The following is a 24,265-nucleotide window of genomic DNA, read 5'->3' on the forward strand; positions in this document are numbered from 1 at the left end:
TCTGGGAGAGAATTTCAGACTCATGAGAGTATCACCTGGGCTGGAGCGACAGTACAGTGGGGAGTGTGCCTATCTTGCATGCGGCCGACCTGGGTTCGGTCCCCGGCACCCCACAATGTCCCCTGAACGCCACCAGAAGTAATTCCTGAGCACAGAACCAGGAGTAAGCCCCGAGTACTGCCAGTGTGGCCCAGAACCAACCAACCAAACAAACAAGAGAATCTCCTCAGCGTCAGAAAGGACGGGGGGATATTGGGAACGCTCTGGATCCATGACCTCCAGTCTCCACGGTAACTGTCCCTTTGTGAAATGGTGACCACTCTTCCCCAGGACTGCAATGTCCGACAGCCGGACAGCATTTGGGAGAGGAGGAAGAGTGGAACCAGAAAGCAGGAACCCGTGTGGGTTATCACTGTCACCTGGGCCACAGATGGTGGCAGCTTGGCAGGCGAGCTCATGAATCTCAGAAGACAGGTTCAGCCCCGCAGGCGCGGTCACGGGCACGCCGTCGGCCAGCATCTGACAGAATCTCCAGCAGGCGTCAAACAGCACCTTCCCAGTGTGTGGGCCACAGTGATACTTAAACAGGTCTCTGCAGGGGAAGCAGGGAGTCAGGCTGCTCAGGCACAAAGCATGTGAATATGTCACCCATCAACGTTGGTACATACTCATTTATTTAAAACATTTAAAATTTGAATCACTGTGAGATACACAGTCACAGGGTTGTTCATGACTGGGGTCCAATCATATAGTGCTTCAACACCGGTCCTTTCATCAGTGTACATTTCCCACCACCAGTGTCCCCTCCTGCCCCGTCTGCTTCTGTAGCACTTTCTCTCTCTCTCTCTCCTTCTCTCTCTCTCTCTCTCTCCCTCTCCCCCCCCCCTCTCTTTCTCCCTCTCTCTCTAATTTTCTTGTGTGTGTGTATGTGCCTCATCAATGGTACGCAGGGCTTACTCCTGGCTCTGCTCTCAGGAATCACTCTTGGAGGGTTTGGGGGGTGGTACAGGATGCTGAGGATCAAACCCATATTGCCCATGTCAAGATAAGTGATAATACTGGCTGTATTATCACTCCATCCTCTTCTTATGCTTTATACGGTTACATGTTTGAAATATCAAAGCACTCAGTAATCTTACCACTCCTGACAAAATACTAACAGCCCATGACACGTTAGCAATTTCCCCATTCTGTACTTTCCCTGAGCAAAGGGGGGCAGCACTCGTTACATGGCCTGGTTAGTGGTATGAGTTATCCTAAACTAAAAGTTTTGCTTCTTAGACATTCTGTGATATTCATAAACAAACGCTAATATGCACTGAATAGTTCGTGGTCAGGCTGCTTACAGAGCAATGCAGATCTTATTTTAAATCTTAAATTTAGCAACAAATGCAAGACATGTAAACTACTGAGTATCGTTTTTTTTTCAACTGGGTTTTCTTTGACATTTGATTGATTGATTGGCTTTTTGGGTCACGCCCAGCAATGCTCAGGAGCTATTCCTGGCTCTGCACTAGGGAATTACTCCTGGTGGTGCTCGGGAGACCATATTGGAATGCTGGGGATCGGCCGTGTGCAATGCAAATGCCCTCCCCGCTGGACTATCGTTCCCACCCTGACATTTTATTCATTTACTTTTTGGTTTTGGGTCACACTAGAAGTGCTCAGGGATGACTCCTGGCCTGCTCAGGGGACATCTGGCCTGCCGGGATGGAACCCATGTTGGCCCACACAAGGCAAGTGCCCTTCCCACTATACTATCCGGCCCAAATATCCTTTACTTAAAAAATTTCATAAACCATGTTTTCAAAATAATTTCATATTAAATCCTACATCACTGTATCACTGTCATCCCGTTGCTCATTGATTCGCTCGAGGAGGCACCAGTAACGTCTCCATTGTGAGAGTTGTTGTTACTGTTTTTGGCATAATGAATATGCCACGGGTAGCTTGCCAGGCTCTGCCGTGCGGGCAGATACTCTCGGTAGCTTGCCGGGCTCTCCGAGAGGGATGGAGGAATCGAACCTGGGTCAGACACGTGCAAGGCAAACACCCTACCCGCTGTGCTATCACTCCTACATGAAAAAAAAAATTAGTGTTCGTGGTACTGACATATCTGGGCTCGTGGCCTTCCAACCCAGAGAAGCCTGATAGTCCAGTACGTGCCGACTGCAACCCACGGGAACAGTGACCCAGCAGTGTGGTGCTGGGTATTGGCCATGACATGACCAGCTTTGGACCCAGATGCCCAAGCGGCTCTCACAGCAAGAAACCAACAGTGAAAACTGAAGTGGCCCCGGCCTCCCTCACTCCGAGGAAAGATGAGCAGCGGCCCGTGGGGTGTCGTGTGAGCGAGGCCGGAGCCCACCTGCATTTCTCCAGCGCCGCTGTGACGTTCCTGCTGGCCAGGGCCTGCAGGGCCAGCTCAGCCTCCAGCTCCTGCGGGGTCAGCTGCAGGGCCAGGGCCTGTCTGTGCAGCTGTGCCTCCGCGCAGCCCCCGGCGCCGCGCTTCTCCTGCGGGGCGCTGTGAGCTTCGATGCACCGCCTGCGGAGCTCTGCCACCAGGGAGCCGTCGCTGTACTCGCCAAACGGCAGGAACACCGCAAAGTCCTCCTGGAGAGGAACCAGAGTCTGCTCAGTGCCTCGGCTGTTAGATTTCGTAGGGGGGGCTCAAGCTGAGAACTTGCCCACCGCCCCGGAAACTGTGAAGCAAAGCCTTCACAGGTTATAAAAGTGACGCTAGGATTCAGGGCAGGAAACAGCTGGCTGATGGCAGTTCAGCTGGGCTGGAACAGAGGCTCTGCACGCAGAAGGCCTCAGGGTGACCTCCAGAACCACGTGGCCCTGAGCATACACTGCTGGGGGTAGCCCCCAAACAAACAAACAAACAAACAGAAACAATAATATGACTTAAAAGGTGAAAAAGGACAGGAGAGAGCACAGGGGGTTCGGGCCCTGCCCCGCAGTCCCCAGCACCACAGTGCCCTGAGCACTGTCAGGAGAGCCCCAGGCAGTCAGGAGTAAGCCCTGAGGACGGCCAGGTATGGTCCCCCAAATCAAAAAATTAAAATTAAAAAAAAAAAAAGCTTCTCAGTTTTGTTTTTTTCCCCCCGCTTCTTGGGTCATACCCGGCGATGCTCGGGGGTTACTCCTGGCTCTGCACTCAGAATTTATTTCCGGCGGTGCTCAGGGCTCAGGGATGCCAGGGATCGAACCCAGGTTGGCTGTGTGCAAGGCAAACGTCCTCTCCACTGTGCTATTGCTCCAGACCCACTTCTCAGCTTCTGCACCGACAGGCAGGCAGGTCACGCTCCATCCTTGGGATGGCAGAGTGAGGAGCAGGTTTGGGCGACACTGGCTGGAAAACCATTGTCCGCTGAGAAATCAGACAGAAACCCAGCTAATTTCTGATCATTGTTCTCGGTTCAATCTCACGGGCCCCTGGAAGGCTCTCGGGGACTCTCAGGATTCTAGGGGCCAGACTCTGAGAAAGGGCAACGGAGCAGAAAACATTTCGCTACTTATTGACCGGCGTGGAGGTGAAGCAGCTAAGCGTGCGCGAGCAGCATTCACCTTCACCTTCCGCCCCAGAGCCTCGCACCGACAGCCTGCTGCTGGACCAGACCCAGCAGGGGATTCCAGAAGCACCTCACCCACAGATCCTCAGCACAGCACAAGAAAGAGTCCCCTCAAACCACGACTCTCAAGGGGCTTCCACTTAGTTAACAAAAAATCTGAAGAAAACCCAGAAGGCCTAAGATGAAGCTACATGAAAAATGGGAACCACTGCGTAGACAGAAAACTGTGGGTCAGGGTCAGGGTCAGGGCCAACTGGCCCGACCTCCCCAGCAGCTCCAGGGACCATGGCACCTCAGCTCCATCGTCTGCACAGGAGTGTGAGAACAGCGCCCTCCGCAGACAGCTGGTGTGAACAACACCACAGATGCTAGCGCAGGCAGGTGGGGCCCAGCTGCGCCGCTCAGCAGCTGAGGGTCCACTGCTCTCGGGGCCAGGGGGGCAGGAAGCCTTTCAAAAGACACCACAGTGGAGCAGTTCCTCCAAAGGGAGGACACCGATGGGGCCAGAGCCCCTCCTGGGTGTGCCCAGAGACGCACACAGAGGGTCACACCCCCCGCAGCGCTATTCACCCTACTTGGGAATCGAGAGCAGCTCGGGGGTCATCCTCAGACAGGGGCGAATGTGCCCGCTCTGGACCAATGACGCTCCGCCAGGAGGATCCAAGTCCCGCCACAAAGGGGAACCCTGAGGACATCGTGCTGAGCGGAAACGCTCAGGCACCAATGGAAGAACACTGGAGGGGCTCATTTGGAAGAAATATCCAGAATATGCGGCCCATAAACAAAGCAGAGGCGAGGTGAGGAGAGAGCAAGGAGAGGAAGCGGAGGAGGAGGAGTTGCTCGGCCCCTGGTGATGATTCCGCCGAGCTGTGGCTTCAAGAGCCCTGCCAGGAGAAGGTCAGGCTGTGCACATTTACCACAGTTCACGGTAATATGCGAGCAAAGGCACAGCATGTGAATTTCATCTCGCGAAAACTGCTTCTCAAAAGGAAGGTAAGAAAAGGGACAGTGCAGGAGCTCGGGGTACTGCTGGAGCGCGAGGGGGTCTCGAACCATCCACAGAAACACACTCGTTCGTCAGGGAACAAGCTGAGCAGAGTTCAGTCTTTACCTGGAGGCTAGAAACAGCCGTAAACAGTCTCAAGAGCTCTTCACTTTCGTCCTTCTTCTGCAGATTGTCTGTAATTAGAATTTACTGTTAGAGCAAACATCCAAACTCCCATATTCTCTTAAATTTACCAAAATTGGAGGGCCAGAAAGACAGTACAACAGGGAAGGCGCTTGTCTTGCATGCAGCTGATCCAGATTTATTCTCCAGCATCTAATCTAGACCCCAACCCCGCCAGGGATGATTCCTGAGTGCAGAGCCAGGAGTTACCTCTGAGCACTGCTGGGTGTGGCCCGCCAAAGCCAAACAATAATAACCAACAAAATAAGACAAAGCAAAACAATTTACAAGAGCTAAAATTAAGGGAACAAAGTTAAAATTATAGCATCTTGAGCCTTCAGCAGTTCTTTTCAGATGTTGATATGGCAATTTTATTATTGTCTCTAAAGGTAGAAGAGAGTAGATACTGGGTTACAAGAAAAAGAGCAATTTTTTCTTCTGAAACAAAGGGTAGCTTTGCCCCTACCCCCCACCAGTTACTTGGTTCATTTTTTGAAGTTCCAGCTTAAATGAGCATTTTCCACAGATAAAAACTGAATGAGAAGCCCTAGTAATAGTACAGCGGGTAAGGCATTTGCTTTGCATGTGATTGACCCGGGTTTGATTCCCAGTATCCCATATGGTCCCCCAAGCACTGTCAGTAATTCCGGAGTGCAGAGCCAAGAGTAACCCCTGAGCATGGCCAGGTGTGACCCAAAAAGAAAAAAAAAACAGTAATAAACTGGCTCTAGGTGCCTGGTCATATGCTACTAATCAAAAAATGTAGGCATGAGAGGTAACACGGGGTAAGGCACTTTTCTTATACATGATTGACCCAAGTTCAAATCCTCAGAGCCCACCAGGAGTAATTCCTAGGCACAGGGCTGGAAGAAAGCGTTGAGCACTTCTGGTTGTGACCCCAACCAGAAGCGCTCTTCTGGTTGGTTGTGACCCCAATCAGAAGAATAACATGGGGGCAAGGACTGAGAGTGCAGAGCCAAGTAGTACCTCGGATGTGGGAAGGGAGAGGGGGTGTGGAGAGGGAGTGGGATCACTAGAGACAGTAAGAGTCAGGAGCCAGAGGAACAGTGCAGGGCTCAGAGCACCGACCTTGTAAGCGTGTGGTCATGAGTTCACACCCTGGGGCCCCACATGCGCTTAGCACAGTCCTGGCAGCACTACTGCCTGTGGCCCCTGGTAATTATCCATCTCTGGCCATAGCATAGCCAGGGGTGTGTGAGCACCACAAAAAGCGGTAAGTCCCTCCACCCTATCCCACGAGCTCAACTAAGAGTGTGACCCCTGGCAAGCACATGTGCAAGCACCCCAACAAAAGGGGTCCAAAGCCGAGGGGGCACTACTGTCTGCGAAGAAGCCGGAGGGAGGACAGTGCGCAGGGGCGGTGCAAGTCCCAGTCCCCACAACAGCGCCGACAAGAGCCAAAGACAGGAAAGCGGAGAAAAGGAAATCAGGAAAAAGATGATGGAGTCGGGGAAACCAGGGAAGGGTCGTCCCGGACACGCGTCAGGACAAGACCCAGACGGGACCGAGGTGGAACCTACCTTTCTGGATGTCACACAGAATTTTAAGAATATCTACTGAGGTCTTCGCCACAGACACTCTCCAGGCCCTGTCCTAAAAAGGCAAGAGGCAAAATGAAATCCGCCTCACATGTGGCGTCAGCAGCACATATCCAAGCACACGCTGAGCCCCGGAAGCCCAAGCGGTGGTCGGGGCCAGGGATGCGGCTGGGGGCCCTGAGTTGACTCTGGGGGCAGAGTTTAGAGGCTCAGCATCCCTGAATGAATTCGGCATCTGGCTCCTGCTCTCCAGAAAAAGTTTCTCCAAGAACCATGTCAAGTTCCAACATTCTACGCTTTAGATTCACTTCTGGCTGGCCTGGTTTCTGGTCCTGACTGCGCGCTCGTGGACAAAGCAGTGTCCAAACTGAAGGACAGTGCGGAGCAAACTTCATGAACAACAGCGAATCCTCCTGGTGGCCAGATCCTAGATAACTCAGCCTGGCGCAGGCCCCTGCTCAGAGCAGCTGCCTTTTCCTATGTGCAGTTAAGTTTACAAGAATCTATCAGCACATTCTAACAGTGAGTAAGGCAGACATTGATGATTATAAGTCTGTCTTCTCCAGCCTGCTGATTAGAATCCATGTAGACTGTAACCCTCAGGCAGACAGCTCGAAGGGATGGCACCCCTGCCTCCTTGAAGAAGGCCCAGGTACACGCCTGCCACCACCTGGTCACCTTAGCACGAATGGGTGTGGGGGAAAAAGATAAGCAGGAATAGGAATTATCCTTTAATCCCATGAGAACCTTACCTCTTGAGAATGGTCGGGCTCTTCCTGCAAGGCCAGCCGTGCCCATAGAATAACTCTTTCTGCAGTCTGTGCAGCTGGACCAGGAGGCAGAGACCTCAGCAGGAGGACACAGTCTTCACCCTAAAGGGTTCACGGGGAAGAAACACTACCAGCTGGTTCTTGCCTTACTGCCAGGCCACATTCCAGGTGGCTCCGTGGTAAGGCCCTGCCTTGCATGTATAAGACTGAGCCTGGCACCAGAAGGAAAACCACATTCCAACCTGGAATCAAAGGGTCCTGCAGAATATTTAACAGAGGAGCCTGAGTTCTGTTAAGAACTGGGGTCTGACAGCCTATTGGCTATTCAGAAAACACTTGTAAAGAAGCCCCAGATCTGGAGTGTGCTCAGTGGAGGACATCTCTCCCGGGAGGCCCTGGTCAGTCCTGGCAAGATAAAAAAGTGCTGCTGGCTGACCATCCGGTGCTTTCATCTTGCATGATTTCACCCTGTGCTGATTTATTTGGATAGTTGGATTGTTCTGAAGGTTTTTTGCAGGGGGAGGGTCACACACAGCGATGCTCAGGGGCTACTCCTGACTCTGTGCTCAGGAATTACCCCTGGCAGTACTCAAGGGACCACATGGGATGCCAGGGATTAAAAACCAGGTTTGCCACAAGGAAGGCAAATGTGCTCCCCGCTGTACTATGGTTCCAGCCCTTGTTCTGCGTTTTTGTGTGTGTGTGTGTGTGTGTGTGTGTGTGTGTGTGTGTGTGTTACTTTTCGGGTCACACCCAGCAATGTACAGGGGTCACTCCCAGCTCAGGCATTCAGGAATTACTCCTAGCGATGCTCAGGGGACCATATGGGATGCTGGGAATCAAACCCAGGTCAGCTGCGTGCAAGGCAAATGCCCTACCCACTGTGCTATCACTCCAGCCCCTGTTCTGCGTTTTTAAGGATTTAACTAACAAAGAAGCTGTAAGAAAAGATACTGTCAACTGTCAGACCTGTCCCTTGTCAATCAGGTCAATGACCCTCAGACTGTATATCTCCTCATCTGACAACATGTAAGCCTGGGCCACCTTCAAAGCATCCTCCAAAGACGATGGGACATCTTGTTTGAGAATGTATCTTATCACCCTCTGAAACAGAATGAAGACAGTTATCATGAAAACACAGAGATGCCAAAAATCATTTGTTCCGAAGGGCATCACTAAAATAACAGGGCAAAATATTGAGCAGCGTGAAAAATTAAAACACAATTTATGATCTGAATTTTATAACAGCCTGACAGACTTCTCCCCTCTCCCACCTTTACTAAGGTATAACTAACAAATGAAAATTGTACATATTTAGGGTCAATAGCATAATAACTGGATATACTCCTTCAAAAAACTTTTTAATTTACTAGTGGCTGTCCTTACTAGTGGTTGTCCTTACTGTTCTCTTATTTTTTTGGTTCTTCAGTCACACCCAGCAGAGCTCAGGGGTTACTCCTGGCTCTGCACTCACGAATCACTCCTGAAAGGGCTCCGGGGACCATATGGGATGCTGGGAACTGAATCAGGGTCCGCTGCATGCAAGGCAAATGCCCTACCCGCTGTCCTATCTCTCCCAGCCCTACTTTAGTGAAAAACTGGGTATACTAGTAACATTCTAACAAAGGGGCAGTTATGGAGAACCCGTTTTTTCCTTTAACTGATTAAAATATTAACCTTTAACTAACTGAAATTTCCATGCTGCCTTAGAACTAAAAAGGATACAGACATTAACTCTAGTACTTACCATTATCTCCTTGCTTAAGAGATTCACCTCTCTTATTCCATATCCTCGCAAGAGTTTTTTCATCTCCATTAGTTTGTAACTTTCCTGTAATAACTTGACTCTGAAAGTAAATTGATCGCCATTAACATGAATTATCTTTTCCATGAAACATTAATGTACACAGTGAAGGATCTAAAACCACATAATGGGGCTGGAGCGATAGCACAGCGGGTAGGGCATTTGCCTTGCACGCGGCCAACCCGGGTTCGATTCCCAGCATCCCATATGGTCCCCTGAGCACTGCCAGGAGTAATTCCTGAGTGCAGAGCCAGGAATAACCCCTGTGCATCACCAGGTGCCAGGTGTGACCCAAAAAGCAAATAAATAAATAAATAAAATAAAATCACATAAGACTGGTAACTCAAACTAAGACGACCTGCCCCCACCAAAAACAGGGGGTTGGGGTTGGAGCGATAGCACAGTGGGTAGGGCGTTTGCCTTGCACTTGACTGACCCGGGTTTGATTCCCAGCATCCCATATGGTCCCCCCAAAGCACCACCAGGAGTAATTCCTGAGTGCATGAGCCAGGGTGTGACCCAAAAACAAAACAAAACAAAATAAAACAGTGGGTTTACAGGACAGCGATCTTACTTGGGATGGTCCATTTCCAAGTGCTGTTTCACCATCTTCTCCACAGCTGCACTCCAGGGAACCACAGCTGCATACATGATCTTCAACACGGCATCAAATATGAGCTAGACACAAACGGACAAGGAAGTGTCCTGGGATTTATGCTTCATACAAACTAGAAACAGTGCCTAACCCTAACAAGACTTACTCCTAACGTGCATCACCTTCCAACTGTCAGAGCTTCCCTCTCCCAATGGAATGCATGAAGTTTTGTGATAAAGAAAAATTCAAAATATTTTCGCTGACCCAGAGACTTCAATTAATTTTCTCGATAGCCTCTGTGTTTGAAATTTTTGGTGGGGGCAGGTCACCCCCCACCAAAAGTAGAAGTGGAGGCAGGACAAAGGGAAAGACACACCCGTGGTGCTCAGGGCGTACTCCTGACTCTGTACCCAGGGACCACTCCTAGCAGGGCTTGGAAGACCACCTGGGGTGCAGAGAACCTGGGTCAGCTGTGTGCCAGCCAAGGGCCTATCTGTTGTACTATTGCTCCGGCCCCTGTGTTTGGAACTATTTTTCATGATTGTTACCCAGATTTTGTAATAGTGACTCATCTCAGGGGGAACTCAAAAATTAAGACATACTCTAAGATAGTAAGAAAATCTCCACATAAACCCGTGCCAAACTGAAAAAATTTTACAAGAAAAAAACTTCCAATCCCATCAAAAAAAATGGGGAGAAAAAATGAACAAAAACTTCCTCAAAGAAATACAAATGGTCAAAAGACACATGAAAAAGTGCTCTACATCACTAGTCATCAGGGAGATGCCAATCAAAACAATGAGATAATATCTCACACCACAGAGACTGGCACATCAAAAATAAGAAGAACAACCAGTGCTGGTGTGGATGCAGAGAGAAAGGGACTCTCTCTCACTGTTGGTGGAAATGCTGCTGGGACTTTGTAGATATCCTCAAAAAATTAAGACATTAAGTTTCCATTTGACCCAGCAATATTGGTCCTGGGAATATTCCCTGGGGGATCCAAAACAGTGCAGAAAAGCCACCTGCACTCCTGTGTTTGTTGCAGCACTGTTCACAAAAGCCAGAATCTGGAAACAAGCTGAGTGCCCAAGAACAGAGGAGTAGATAAAGAAACTATGGTACATCCACACAATGGAACACTATGCAGTTGTTAGGTAAAATAAAGTCATGAGATTTGCTTATACATGGATGGACACAGAGAGTATTATGCTGAGTGAAGTGAGTCAGGGAAAGAGAGGGATTGCAGACACACGCTGGTTGCATTCATTTGTGGCATATAAAAGACATAGTACGAGAATAATATCTACAGACAATAGAAAGGAGGGCCAGAAGGGACTGTCCCACGGTAGAAAGGTTGCCACAAGAGGTGCAGGGGAGCAGTCAGGACAGAGAAGCGACCACTATGACAATGACAGTTGGAAATGATCGCTCTGGACATGATGGGGGACATTGATGGCGGGAAATATGCCCTGGTGAAGGGAGAGGTTGTTGGAACACTGTATGACGTAAACTCAATCATGAACAACTCTGTAACTGTGTGTCTCATGGAGATTCAGTGACCTGCCCCTTCCCCACCTCTGGCCAGGTCTGGAACTCAGTGTAGCCACAGCCCCACTCCAGAGAGGGGCGAACTTTACCCCCAGATTTCTAGGCAAGGCTGTGCTTCCCATCCTTCTCTCATGCCCCCTCCCCGGTTCTCCTGAACACACCAACGGTTTTTGAGATGAGACAGCAAGTTTTAAGAAGAGACACCCCTGCCCGTGGAAATCTGCGTGGGGGACTCACGTCGGTGTCGGTCAAACACCCAATGACCGCGATGGCTTTGGCTTCCCAGGCCGTTTCAAAGAGCGAAGTGGACTTGGAGCTACATCTCTTCAACAGATCCTGAAAAGGCAAAGACATGGTTTTTCTGTGCTTGCTTTTTTCATAATTTAAAACTCCATCTAGAAGTCAGACAGCTATCCAGACAGATGGAAACTTCTACTCATCACGACCAGCTGGGCCTGAGAGTGGCACAAAGGGTTTTTCAATGTCTACAGAAAATAATGCTCATATTTATTGAGTTTGTGTTCCTATGTATCATGATAATTGTATGCGAAAAGCCCTAATATTATCCTCTTGGCTCAAGGTGACCTGTCAATTAGCAGCAGTTAACCTGCGTTCTTTCTTTTTCTGGCAGCCTCGGGGCTATTCCCAGTTCAGTGTTCAGGGGATGGTCCTGGTGGCACTTGGGGGGGCCTGTGTGGTGTTTGGGATCATACCAGGGCTCCTGCACGCAAAGCATACCCTCCAGCTACTAACTCCTTAGCCCGTGCCCACATTCTTAACCAAGATGTTATGTTCCATAATTCCTAATAGTAAGTGCAACATTCCTTCAAGGGAGTCAAACATTGAATCCAGTGATGTGCTACCTCTATGTACAGCAGGAGAAGCTCTTCCTCCTGTAAGCCATGCTCCTGCATGTAAACTCTGATGAACTTCTCTAAGACGGAAGGAAGGAGCGCAGGGGCCAGCACCCGGTCAAACATGCGGAATACAATGGTGGTTGTGTTCTCCTAGATGCAGAACGGAAGAGGGTGTAAGTGCAGCTCTCGCCAGGAAGGTGGTTCCAAGAAACCGAGGCTTTACCTTCTCAAAGTCAGACAGGGCCAACTTGCAGTTGTACTTCCGATGCAACGTGATCAGCTCCCGCAAATCAGTCACCAGGTTCCTTAACTGACAGACTTCCTCTGTGTTCTCATAATGCTTCTGAAAAGATCGGTCACGGCATCACACAGGGGCTGACAGGTCACACAGGATGAAGGCATGTGCTTTCCACATGGCTGACAAAGGTGCCATCCCCAGTACTGCATGGTCCTCTGAGCGCCACCAGGAGTGACCCCTGAGCACAGGGGACCATAAATGCTCATGGCTTACTCCTGCTTCTGTGCTCAGGGATCAAACCTGGTTCCACCATGTGCAAAACAAAAGCCCTGGCCCCCAAAATTTAAGAATGTGGAAGTCAAACAAGAATTTAGTTCTTTAAACTCAAGCTAATTTCAAATATGATATTAATATTCCTGACCTTCGATCCCTCTAGCATTGCTCTGTATTTCAGATGAACTGAGTCTAGATTTTTTTTTAAAAAAAACAATCACGGAGTTGAACTAAGAAAGGCCAGCAGACACTCAACACCTTTATTGCAAACCACAACAGCTAATTAGAGAGAGAAAACAGAAGGGAATGCCTTGCCACAGTGGCAGGGTGGGGTGGGGGGGAGATGGGATTGGGGAGGGTGGGAGGGACACTGGGTTTACGGGTGGTGGAAAATGGGCACTGGTGAAGGGATGGGTTCCCGAACTTTGTATGAGGGAAATATAAGCACAAAAGTGTATAAATCTGTAACTGTACCCTCACGGTGATTCTCTAATTAAAAATAAATAAATTAAAAAAAAAAAAAAAAAAAAAAAAAAAAAAAAAAAAAAAAGAAAGGCCAGCAGAACCTGGAATGGTTTCCAGCTTAAGTCACAGAACATCAGTTTGACATGACTAAGAGAACTGATCCTAGTACATGGTAGCATTTGCTCTTGGAAAGTTCTGTGAAATTCTACCCAGACAATTCTACTCTTTCTACCTGGGAGAGTGCTGCGAGAGTGTTTGTCTTAGGGTGGTTTAACAGACAGGATGTGTATTGAAACAGGTGGACGTGGGGGACAGAGAGCTAACAGAGCAGACAAGTGCTGGCCTTGTACTTGGCCATCCTGGGTTAGATCTCCAGCACCCCATATGTCCCGCCAAGCCCTGCCAGGAGTGATCCTTGACAGCACAGCCAGAAATAAGCCCTGAGCACCACTAACCAAAAACTACAAAGTAGGTTGAAGTAGCAACAGAAATATTGGGAAAAAAAAAAAATTATTATTATTATTATTATTTTTTGCTTTTTGGGTCACACCCAGTGATGCTCAGGGGTTACTCCTGGCTTTCACTCAGGAATTACGCCTGGCGGTGCTTGGGGGACCATATGGGATGCCAGGGATCGAACCCGGGTCGGCTGCGTGCAAGGCAAACGCCCTACCCGCTGTGCTATCGCTCCGGCCCCCCAAAAACTTAAATTTCTAAAAAAAAAAAATTCAATGGATTTTGAAAATACACATTAAATACAAAACAGGAAAACTTGGGAGCTAGAAAAAATAGTTCAGTGGGTACCAGGCTCCTCCTGCCTTGCATGCAGCCAACCAGGTTCAATCACCAGCAGCACAAGCCCTGCCCAGCATGGCAGCTGAGCACAGCAACATCCTGAGCACGCCCACCACGGTGCTGGCTGTGGCCCCAAAGCAAGGCGGGAAACCCAAACCAAGAAACAGAAAATATAAGAGGCATATGTACTCTCTGAAACTTTTCTCTGAATATACACAGAGACAAGCAAACAGCTGTAAACAGAAGCTCCGTCTCTGGGTGAGGACAGAGCATGTGTCTCGCATGTGAGGCCCTGGTTTCTATCCCCAAAAGGATTTCGCTTCCCAGACCATACCAAGGAAATCCAGTGCCAAGAGGAGGTCAATCCCAACTCAGCTGGTTTTGTTGCTGTAAAAAACACTTCTGCCAACTGAAGTCCATTTTCTGGCCAGTTTGCCTTAAAAAATAAAAAGGTATTGAAAGCAATTAAATAAAACGCTTTCTGCAGTCGGGAGTTTTCACAATGATGAAACAGTGCGAATCATATGGGTACTACCTTGTCAGTTAATTCGAGGTTCCGGGCTGTTTGCTCCAACCATTTTGCGAGAATTTTCTGAAAGACACATCATTCAAAAATGAAATAGTTAAAAATCACGGACGAAGAGGCATGATGACGACTAGGTATTAACGTGACTTAGGCACATTTTCCTGTAGACACCATGAAAAACGCAATCAAGGGGCTGGAAAGACAGCATAGCGGGTAGCTTGCCTTGCATGCGGCCGACCTGGGTTCAATCCCCAGCACCCCATATTGTCCCCTAAATATCATCAGGAGTGATTCCTGAGTGCAGAGCCAGGAGTAAGCCCTGAGCACCACTGGGTGTGACCCCAGCACAAACCAAGCCAAACCACGACAGGAACACAGCGCACCTGGCCTTCGGGTACCGTCCTTCTCACAAAGGGGATCACATCATTCTGAAGCCAAGCACAAAGGTTTTCCAGACAGATCGGTGTAGATACCGAGTTGAGCAAGTTCTCAAGCATTTTCACATCAAACTTGTCTTCAAAGTTTGCCTAAGTGAGTAAAAAATTAAGATTTGACAAATTTCAACAGACGATCTCCCCCAATGGAAAGATCTATTAGGAAGTCATTCTGAGACATACTTTAATAATCTAATAAGGGGCCCTCAGGGCAATCTGCTCTAAGCAACTAAGGAAAGCGCAGACTCAGTGACCTCACCGCCAGGAGACACAGGACTGACAGAGAGCACAGAGCCACGAGTAAGCTCTGAGCACTGCTGGGTGCACGCAGCCCCCAAACCAAAAAAGTAATAATAACTAAAATGTTAAAATGATTCTCAGGCAGAGTGGCAGTACAGTGTATGGGCTGTTTGCCTTGCACACGGTTGACCAGAGTTTGATCCCTAGCACCCCATAGGGTCCCAAAAGACTGCCAGGAGTGATCCTTGAACATAGAAAAGTCAGAAGCATCGCTTGGTGTGCCTTCAAATCAGAAAACAAAACAAAAAAGTCTCAAAATAAGCTTAGGAGAAGATTAAGATTCTAAACGACAGTGGAGGTGGCAGCCCGAGTACCAGCAGCACTGGGCTAGCCCAGCCACTGTGCTGAGTGCTGCTGGGGGATGGCCCCGAGACCCCTGAGCACAGTTTAGGAGTCCTCCCTCCACAGAACTTTGCAAACTTACACTGTACCTGCAGAGTACGTCCCTGCCTCAACTATCACTAGAGGAAACTGCCTTTGGGACACGTCATTATTCACGCAGTCACTCTGCCACCCTGTTCCTTTCCACCACTGATTCAATCACCCGCCACCGGGGCCCATGAGGAAAGACACAGTCTTACCCGATGTCTAAGCCAAAGGTATTGTGCACAAACAAGGTTTCCTTCTCTTAGCTGTAAAAAAATATCCTTCAGATCATCTTCATTATTCAGAAATTCAATCCAAGAACTGCCACTGTGAAGTCAAGAAGTCAGTAGTTTGAAAGAATTAAGGTTTTTGCATTACAAGTGGTTATCATTATTCATTTCTTCAACTAGGTTTCCTGTGGTCCTAAAAAAGTTAAATAGGATACTACAGCAGGTGGAGCCTCTGCCTAGCACGGGGCTGACCCAGGTTCAGTCCCCAGCATCCCATGTGGTCCCCTGATTACTCAGGAGTATTCCTGAGTGCAGATGAGTGCAGAGCCAGGAGTAACCTCTGCGCATTGTCAGGTGTGACCCAAAGAGTAAAAAAAAAAAAAAAAAAAAAAAAAGTTAAAGTTTCAAAGAAGATGCAATGAAGTAAATGTCCCTCGCACCCAGATCCAGAGGATACCCATCATTTTCTCCCAAAGCTTATTTCTGCCTGTTGGTCCTCCCTGAGATTATCACTGCCTAAGTAAACTACTGTATGCAAATCATCTGCGCTTACGTTCACTTCACATTATCTTGGCATCTGTCCCAAATTAGTAGGCAGGGTGCTGCCTTACACGCACCAAGCCTGGGCTCACTTTGAATTGATCCCAGCACCACATATGATCCCCTAGTCCCTGTCAGGAGGACCTGATGTTTCTGAGTACCACTGGGCAGAGCTCAAAGACTATGAGATAAATGAAAACTAAAGATGAGGAATATTCATACCTGAATTTTTCTGGTCCAAACGCTCCATAGAAAGTAGTCAATTTTGCATGAGCCCTTAGAACCTGAAAAGAAGTAACTTGTAATCTGAAGGGTGTGCATTGATTATCAAAACAAAAAACAATTTTTCAATATTTTACACCCAAGTTTAGACATCATTTCTGAAGTCTTACACCTGTTCTCATTTTATCCCATGGTACAGATTTATTACACACACACACACACAAAATAACATACATATGGCATGCAACATTTTATTATATCTAATATGTACATGCAAGCAGATATATATATACATATATATATATACACACACACATTATTGGTACCATCATAATCACCATCTTTATAATTCATGTTGGCGGCACTATTTAACCTCAAACAACCTTGCATTATCACTGCTCCTATTTTGTAGATAGAGAAATGGTTTTGTGGGGTTTTATTTCTTTGCTTTGTTTTGTGGCCACATCTGACTGTGCTCAGGAAACTATACATGGTGCTGAGGATCAAACCCAGGTTGACCACATGCAGAGCACGTGCCTTAACCTGTCCTCTCTGACCCCAAAAGGAATGGTCATTAAGGCAATCCGAGGAATGAAGACGAGGCTCAACACTAGAGCACTGGCTTTGCAAGTATTAAACCCTGGATTCAACCCCCAGCGCTAGGAAAAAAAAAAAATAGCAGAGGGGTTAAGAAGCTTGCCTTCTGTGTAGCCAACCCTGTCATGGCCCCCAGTCACACACATGGTTCCCTGAATATCTCCTGAGCACAGAGCTAGGAGGAAGCCCTCAAGCACTGGGTGTGGCCTCAAACAAATACCATAAGTTAAATATTTGAGGATCAGAGAGAGAATTTAATGGGCTGAGCATACAGGAAGCCAGGGTTCAATGCCTGCACTATGTGGCTTCCCAAATAACTGTTAGAAGTGAGTCCCAAACTTCTATAGAACCAGGATGACACACAAACGAATCTCGGACCCAAGCAACTTGCTGCAGAGATGGCCCTGGACTTTGCAATAGGCTGTTTCCACTGGGCTACTCCAGAGGGGGGCAGGTGCCGTCCCTCCACCTGCCCTCTAGGAGCCCCGGCGGCCGCCATTTTCTAGAAGTCAGTGACAAGCTCCAGGTACGAGTGGTGGTGGCAGCAAACACCAGGCCTCATGGGACAGGGGAGGAGTGGACCCTTCTCCTTTCCCCACCCCGATGGGACTCTGACATGACACCACATCAGACCACTGTCTTCTTAAGCTCCCACACGGCCATGAGCCGGTGACACACAGACGAATCTCGGACCTGAGCAACTTGCTGCAGTGATCTCTTCAGACCCTAATTATTAAAATTTTAGAATCTCTAGAGCACGCGGCTGCTCTTTTGGCCACACGACATTATACTGTATCCGTAACTAGCAATACAAAACACATTGTCTAGCATTGCCTTTTTGGCAGGTATGAGTGGTGGGACTGGTCTTGAAATATCGAAGGTAACTAAAGTAGAGAAAGAGAGTATTGTGCAAATTGTCTGCCACATAGAAAGGGGGAGGTGTGGAATTGGTGGGGGGGGTACTGGGACTTTGGTGGTGGAAAACATGCACTGGTGAAGGGATAGGTGTTTGACGACTGTATGATCGAAGTTCAAACAAGAAAGTTTTGTTACTGTACCTCACGGTGAATCAATTAAAAAAAAAAAAAACACAGAACTAGGAGCAGCCCATTTGCAACCAAAAACACGAACCAAAACAAAAAACAGGTTTTCCCCCACCACCAATAATAAAATACATCAATTTGCCTGGGACAGGAGGAGATACATCTTTAATTAAAAAACTTTTTTTCAGAGGCAGACAGAAGTACAGAAGAAAAGGTGCTTGGCTTGCATGCGGTCAGCTCAGGTTTTAATCCCCAGCACCCCATAAGATCCCATAAGACCCCCTGAGGCCCACCAGTAGTGATTCCTGAGCATAGACCCAGGAGGAAGCCCTGAGCGCTGCTAGGTGCAGTGCAAAAAGAAAAAAAAATTATTTACAAAACTTTGTAAATGTATGCCTTCAATGCCCACCCCAAATTATCTATAAATTGATTGTAATTACCTCTCTTAAGCCTTCAGAATAGAAAGGAACAGTTTTGTCTTCTTTCTTCAGAAGCTAAGATAAACAAGAAACATGGTTAGACTACTATATTAGTTTTTTCATAAAAATTATACTTTTCTGTAAATTAAAGGAGAAAAAGCATCTTTAGGAATAACATTGCCTTGAGCACTGATATGAAGAGCAAACAATAAACCAAATGACTTGGCATAAAACAGTAACACTTTCTATGAAAAGTTTCATAACATTTTGCCCACCAGGTACAATTACATCTGGATTTTATTTTGTATCTACCTGTGTTTATATCTCTATATGGAAAGACGTACTATATATAATATATAGACACAGAGAGATATACATACACATATAAAAATACATATAAATATAGCACAGCGGATAGGGCGTTTGCCTTGCACGTGGCCAACCCGGGTTCAATCCTTCTGTCCCTCTTGGAGAGTCCGGCAAGCTACTGAGAGTATCCCACCAGCACAGCAGAGCCTGGCAAGCTACCCATGGCATATTCGATATGCCAAAAACAGTAACAAGTCTCACATTGGAGACATGAAAGGTGCCCGCTTGAGCAAATCAATGAGCAATGGGACGACAATGCTACAGTGCTACATATAAGTATATAGATACTATGACTATGTCTATGTGGGTGCATGTGTGTGGGGGGAGGCATTTATAAAGATCTCGCACGTACAAGGCCTGGAGTAACAACAAAAAGACTAAAAGACTTATAAAAAAAAGTATTTTTTTACTTAAAGAAAATGCACTTTTTCTCATTCTAGTAAGACAGACTAACACATACAGACTCACCCTGTTCTTGGCATAGTTCAGCATTTCCTGGGTCGTTTCATAGGTTAGCCACTGAGCTTCCAAACAGTAATTCATCACAAATTCATCGTCCTGTTTGCAAAGGTGCCAGAGTAAGGTAAGGGGTGGTGGGGACCCCCACCCGAGGCACTCCGTTCTGCTGGGAAGGCACACCTGGATCTTGTGGAGGTTTCCCTTCGCTTCATCTATGAGGTTCTGCCACTGGGGCTGCTCGCCGGCATCCGTGGAGCTCAAGGCCAGTTTCTCCAATATATAATTTGCCTTCACCTTGTAAACCAACTATAAGAGAAACACATCAAGTGACTGATGCCTGAAGCCCCTGTCCGGTCCCTGACATCTCTCTGTGCATCGGGAGGGGTGTGGGTGCCTCTGTGCACCTCTCCTTCTGTCTTGACGGAAGGACAACCCAGCCAAGACGTTCTCCTGCCCACCCCACAGAGCGCCCGGACACCCACAGGATAAGGTCTGGGCCTCTCAGAAGCACTGGGGGGCTCTCCCTCATCAGCCCCACTGGGAGCCCGCACACCCAGAGCACCATTCAGTCCCCTATCTGACTCACACTGGCCTGAGACTAGAATTCCTTCCTCCCTCTGGACCTGGGCCTCCCAGGTGGGGCCTGAAGAACACCTCCTCCTCCAAGAGGCCAGTCGGCTGCTCTAGGAGCACCCGCATGGCCTGGAAATGCCCACGCGCTTCGGTCACATCCCAGCTACCGCTGGGCACGCTCAAGTCCAGTTGTGTCACATTCCTCCAGCACTTGAGCCAGGCCTGGGAGCCAAAACCTCCACAACCGTTACCTCCACGTCCAGGTCAAACTGAACGGCAAAGCTCTCGGCCTCAGCAAATCTGCGTTTGTGAAGTAGTCGACTCAATCTGGTTTGTGGAAAAAGAGTTTGGTCAAAGTTGTAGTTTTTGTTTTGTTTGGGGGCCATATCAGGTGATGCCCAGGGCTTACTCCTGGCTCTGTACTCAGGGATCACTCCCAGTGGTGCTTGGGGAACCATAAGGGATGCTGGCATCAAACCCGGGTCAGTTGCACGCAAGGCTAATGCCCTCCCCGCTATACTATGGCTCTGGCCCCAGTTAAAGTTATACTTATCAGGGAATTTTAAGTATCTGTCACTGGGTGATGCTTAAGAAAGAGCAGTTACCTGTTTTCTGGCAAAGCCTCTGTGAGGCATCGGAGCACTAAGACCGAGGCGGCATCTTCCCAGTGCCTGGAAAAATTTTCTCGGTAAGTGAATTTGTCATTTAACAACTCCTGGCTAGTTAAACAAAACACCACCTACTTTGGATCATTGTTGCAAATTCCTTCCAGAAGGTATATGGTATCCTACAATAACAGTAAAAACAGATTTAAAATTAAAATAAAGGACAGGGGGCTGGAGCGATAGCACATCGGGTAGGGCGTTTGCCATGCACGCGGCCGGCCCGGGTTCAAATCCCAGCATCCCATATGGTCCCCTGAGCACCGCCAGGAGTAATTCCTGAGTGTAGAACCAGGAGTAACCCCTGTGCATTGCCAGGTGTGACCCAAAAAGCAAAAAATTTTTAAAAAATTAAAAAAATTTAAAAATTAAAAAAATAAAGGACAAAACTCATTTTAGCACTAGAGTCACTGCTGGGTTAGCCGGGACTACCTCTCGGGGGAGTGCTAAGGCAGGGAGCACTGTTGGGAAGCGGCCTCCTGTAGTCTGCAACACCAACACAGCCGTCATGAAGCAGATACTGATGAGGGAGACACTGGGGAGCCCCAAACCGCTGCCCAACTCTCACCCCGCAACGAGAGGCTCAGGGCCACGGGTACTAAAGTTAGAAGACTGGTCATCTGCATGTACGTGAGCCTGAGAAGAGTCTAGAGGAATCGGGCAAATCTAAAAAGAAGCACGTTCTACTGCACATGCAAGGACTCCTGGAAAATGTCAGGATTTTAAAGAAATTATTCTAGATCAGAAACAGGAGCTACAACAACCAAATTCAAGGGGGTAGGAGGTGGGGGATGCCTGACTGCTCCTGAGTGAGGAGAGAAAAGCTTTAAATGTTTATACATAAATATTTGTACAATTGACTGATGACATCAGAATTCAGTGGGCCCAGAACAGAAACAAGGATGTGTCGAAATTTCTAAGTTTCTGACGCCATGTTGTGGAGGAATGCCCTTTCTCTTAGGACTTGCGGACAGGTATTGGTGTGATGGGTGATGACATCCACAAGTAATTTCTACATTATTTGGAAAAAGAAAAATAGTATAAAAATTCTTTTAAAGATCAGAATTAAAAATGAATCAATAGAGACCTGAGAGATAGTACAGCAGTCAAGGCATCTGCCTTGCACATGGCCAACCCCGTTTGATCCCAGACACTGCATATGAGCCCACCAGAGCCAGGAATCAGCCCGAAGCACCAGTGGCCCAAACACCCACGAAAAAGCAATAAACCCTCCTGGTATTTCCTGTGCAGATACAAGAAAACTGGACAAGCAGGTGACAGGTGTTTTATTAACTGGCTTTTCTTTCTTCCATGAAGACTGACTTTGGGCAAGTGTATCTGAGTCTCTCCAATGACAAAGGGTATGTGCTGGGGGGGGGGTGGGTGCTGGGCTGGGGGTGTGCCCTGTGCGGGGGTCGTGCACTATGGCAGGGGCTGAGTGCTATGATGGAGGGGTGTGCACTGGGGTGGGGGTATGTGCTGGGCCAGGGTGTGCACTGTGGTATGACACTTGACTTGTATTTGTAAGGTCCTGGATTTAATACTGAGCAGTGAGGAAAAAATGAAAGGACAAAGGACAATAAAGAAAAAGAAAATATTAGTTATAAATTTGAGATCTAACTAGTTATTTCGCCAGTGCCCACATGTGCTTAGCTCAATTATTATTATTTTTTAAACTTTTAAGTAGCTCAGAGTTGTCCCTATTAGGGCTGTAGAGGTATTACAGAGGCTAAGGTGCTTCCCTTGCATATGACTGACCCTTGTATGATCACTGGCACCATATACGGTCGCAGAGCACCGGCAGGAGTAAGTCTAACACCACGCGGCAGGGCCCAAAATCCAGAACCAAACCAAACACCATAATGCATATTGACTTACTGAGCTAATTCCTGTTTGTACTAGAGAAGACACGTTAGACACTTCCAAAGAATAAAGTATTTCCATGGTAGGTAATGAATAAACCACGAAGTTTTTCATCTAAAAGAAAAGGTTGGAGCAATTAATAGAGCAGGTCAATTAAGCCTACGACATAAGCTCGCATAGATCAAAAGGTAGCATACAGATAAATGAAAAAATAATTTCAAATAGGGCTGGGCCAGACAGTAACACGGGTAAGGCATTTGCTCTGTGTGCAGCCGACCAGGGATCAGTCTCCGGTACAACACATGATCTCCCAAGTCCCACCAGGTGTGATCCCTGGCACAGAGTCAGAAGCTCCCCCCATTGGAAAAGAAAAATTGACAGGAGCTGGGGAGTTGGCTCAAAGGGCAGGAGCAAGAGCTTTATGTGGGATCCCAGATTCGGGTTTCACCCTTGACACTGTACGGTCCCTGAGCACTGGCAGGTATGGCAGCTATACCAAAAACACGTTTAAGTAGCCAAGCTTATTAGTCTGTTACTGTGATATTCAAATGTCACATAAAACTATGTTCTTGGGCCAGGGAGCTAGTACAGGAGACGGGGTGTGTATTGTTTGTGTCCAGCTGCAGTTCAACCCCCAACACAGTGGAGGTCCACAGGCCAGTGAAAGCATCCTGGGGTGGCCCTGCGGATCCCCAGCTCCCCACATGGCCCCTGAGTACCACAAGTAATCCTGAGCACAGAGCCAGGACTAAGCCCTGAGTACAACCAGGAATGGCCCCCAAAACAAACAAATAAACATTAGTTTTAGTGTAAAAAATGCTATTTGCTACACATAACATGGACAAGGATGGAAGAAAATTTTCGTGTACCTGTGTATCAGCAGTCATTATCAGAGCTACTAATTTCAGATTTGTGAATCCTCTCCTAAAAGAGAAGAGGAAGTGTAAATAAATCAAGTAAGTTTTGTCAACTGACAGATGAAAGCGACAGCTAAGTGACAGTCTTACACAAACATTACAGAAGACACTCAGGGGTGCCCCTGGAGTCCACCTGCCCGAATCCAGGCTGGCATCACAAGCAGGCTGGCACTGCCTAGCTGTTCTCAAACAATCCAGCCAAGAACGAAATGGTCCCAGCCCGATCCTTCTGTTCTCAGTGGGCCTGAGAACATACTCCAAAGTGAGTGGGCTCAATGGAACCAGGCAGGCAGCTGGCTGGAACAGAGGACAATTGAGACATGCAAGTGACATACCACGTGACTGAGGAAGGTGTGTCTTCCTCAGTGGTGAGAAGAAACTCTTCCACGTGAAGAGTGGGCCAGTTCCATATCAGGGTGAGAGTGAAGATGTCCCACAAGCTTAGCACGTTCTGCAAGAGAGACACGTCACAGATTCACCTTCCAGATTAAAAGTCAGTCAGGATCTGAACTTTGCAATGAAGACCAGTACATGAGCTAGTGACCCACCCCAGCTACCAGCGTGGCCTTTGTTAAGTTCAACAGCACTTTGGTTGTTAAACAAAATACCAAGTAAAAACATTGAAAGAAAAATATTAGGAACCTACATCAGTGTCAAGTACGAAAAGCAGACTGCCTATCAGCTGGAACTTCTTTGCACCTAAAGAGAGAAAGAAGGCAAAGTGTGTAACACTTCAGTTACTTATAGCCAAGGGCAAATTTTTGGTGGCAGTGAGGGCCAAACCCAGAGTCTCAGCTATGCAAGGCATGTGCTCTATGACTGAGCCACTTCCCCCAGCACCCCTGAAGATTTCAAAAGGAAAGATAGCAAAAAGAAGGTAGAAATAGGGGGCTGGAGCAATAGCACAGCGGGTAGGGCGTTTGCGTTGCACGCGGCCGACCCAGGTTCGATTCCCAGCATCCCATATGGTCCCCTGAGCACCGTCAGGAGTGACTCCTGAGTGCAAAGCCAGGAGGTAACCCCTGTGCATTGCCGGGTGTGACCCAAAAAGAAAAAAAAAAGGTAGAAATATACATATATATAGTTACCTAT

The 24,265-nt window shown here is 47.8% G+C and overlaps 1 protein-coding gene across 1 annotated transcript in view; it reads right to left on the bottom strand.

Annotated features, from left to right (window-relative positions):
- KNTC1 (kinetochore associated 1) overlaps positions 1–24,265 on the bottom strand; it is a 64,016-nt gene that overhangs the window by 28,859 nt on the left and 10,892 nt on the right. The window contains exons 9-34 of the mRNA XM_055147469.1: positions 23,820–23,872; positions 23,509–23,624; positions 23,126–23,180; positions 22,272–22,370; positions 20,475–20,518; positions 20,337–20,402; positions 19,983–20,058; positions 19,339–19,464; positions 19,168–19,257; positions 18,352–18,405; positions 16,272–16,333; positions 15,495–15,606; positions 14,563–14,706; positions 14,189–14,245; positions 13,988–14,089; positions 12,106–12,225; positions 11,889–12,032; positions 11,263–11,361; positions 9,454–9,557; positions 8,823–8,922; positions 8,045–8,179; positions 7,058–7,177; positions 6,288–6,360; positions 4,690–4,757; positions 2,369–2,613; positions 420–592 (exon numbers count right to left, since the gene is read on the bottom strand). Coding sequence (XP_055003444.1) covers positions 420–592; positions 2,369–2,613; positions 4,690–4,757; positions 6,288–6,360; positions 7,058–7,177; positions 8,045–8,179; positions 8,823–8,922; positions 9,454–9,557; positions 11,263–11,361; positions 11,889–12,032; positions 12,106–12,225; positions 13,988–14,089; positions 14,189–14,245; positions 14,563–14,706; positions 15,495–15,606; positions 16,272–16,333; positions 18,352–18,405; positions 19,168–19,257; positions 19,339–19,464; positions 19,983–20,058; positions 20,337–20,402; positions 20,475–20,518; positions 22,272–22,370; positions 23,126–23,180; positions 23,509–23,624; positions 23,820–23,872 — 2,637 coding nt within the window. The remainder of the gene's footprint in view (positions 1–419; positions 593–2,368; positions 2,614–4,689; positions 4,758–6,287; positions 6,361–7,057; positions 7,178–8,044; positions 8,180–8,822; positions 8,923–9,453; positions 9,558–11,262; positions 11,362–11,888; positions 12,033–12,105; positions 12,226–13,987; positions 14,090–14,188; positions 14,246–14,562; positions 14,707–15,494; positions 15,607–16,271; positions 16,334–18,351; positions 18,406–19,167; positions 19,258–19,338; positions 19,465–19,982; positions 20,059–20,336; positions 20,403–20,474; positions 20,519–22,271; positions 22,371–23,125; positions 23,181–23,508; positions 23,625–23,819; positions 23,873–24,265) is intronic.

This window comes from Sorex araneus, chromosome 9 (genome assembly GCF_027595985.1).
Source record: "Sorex araneus isolate mSorAra2 chromosome 9, mSorAra2.pri, whole genome shotgun sequence".
NCBI lineage: Eukaryota > Metazoa > Chordata > Mammalia > Eulipotyphla > Soricidae > Sorex > Sorex araneus.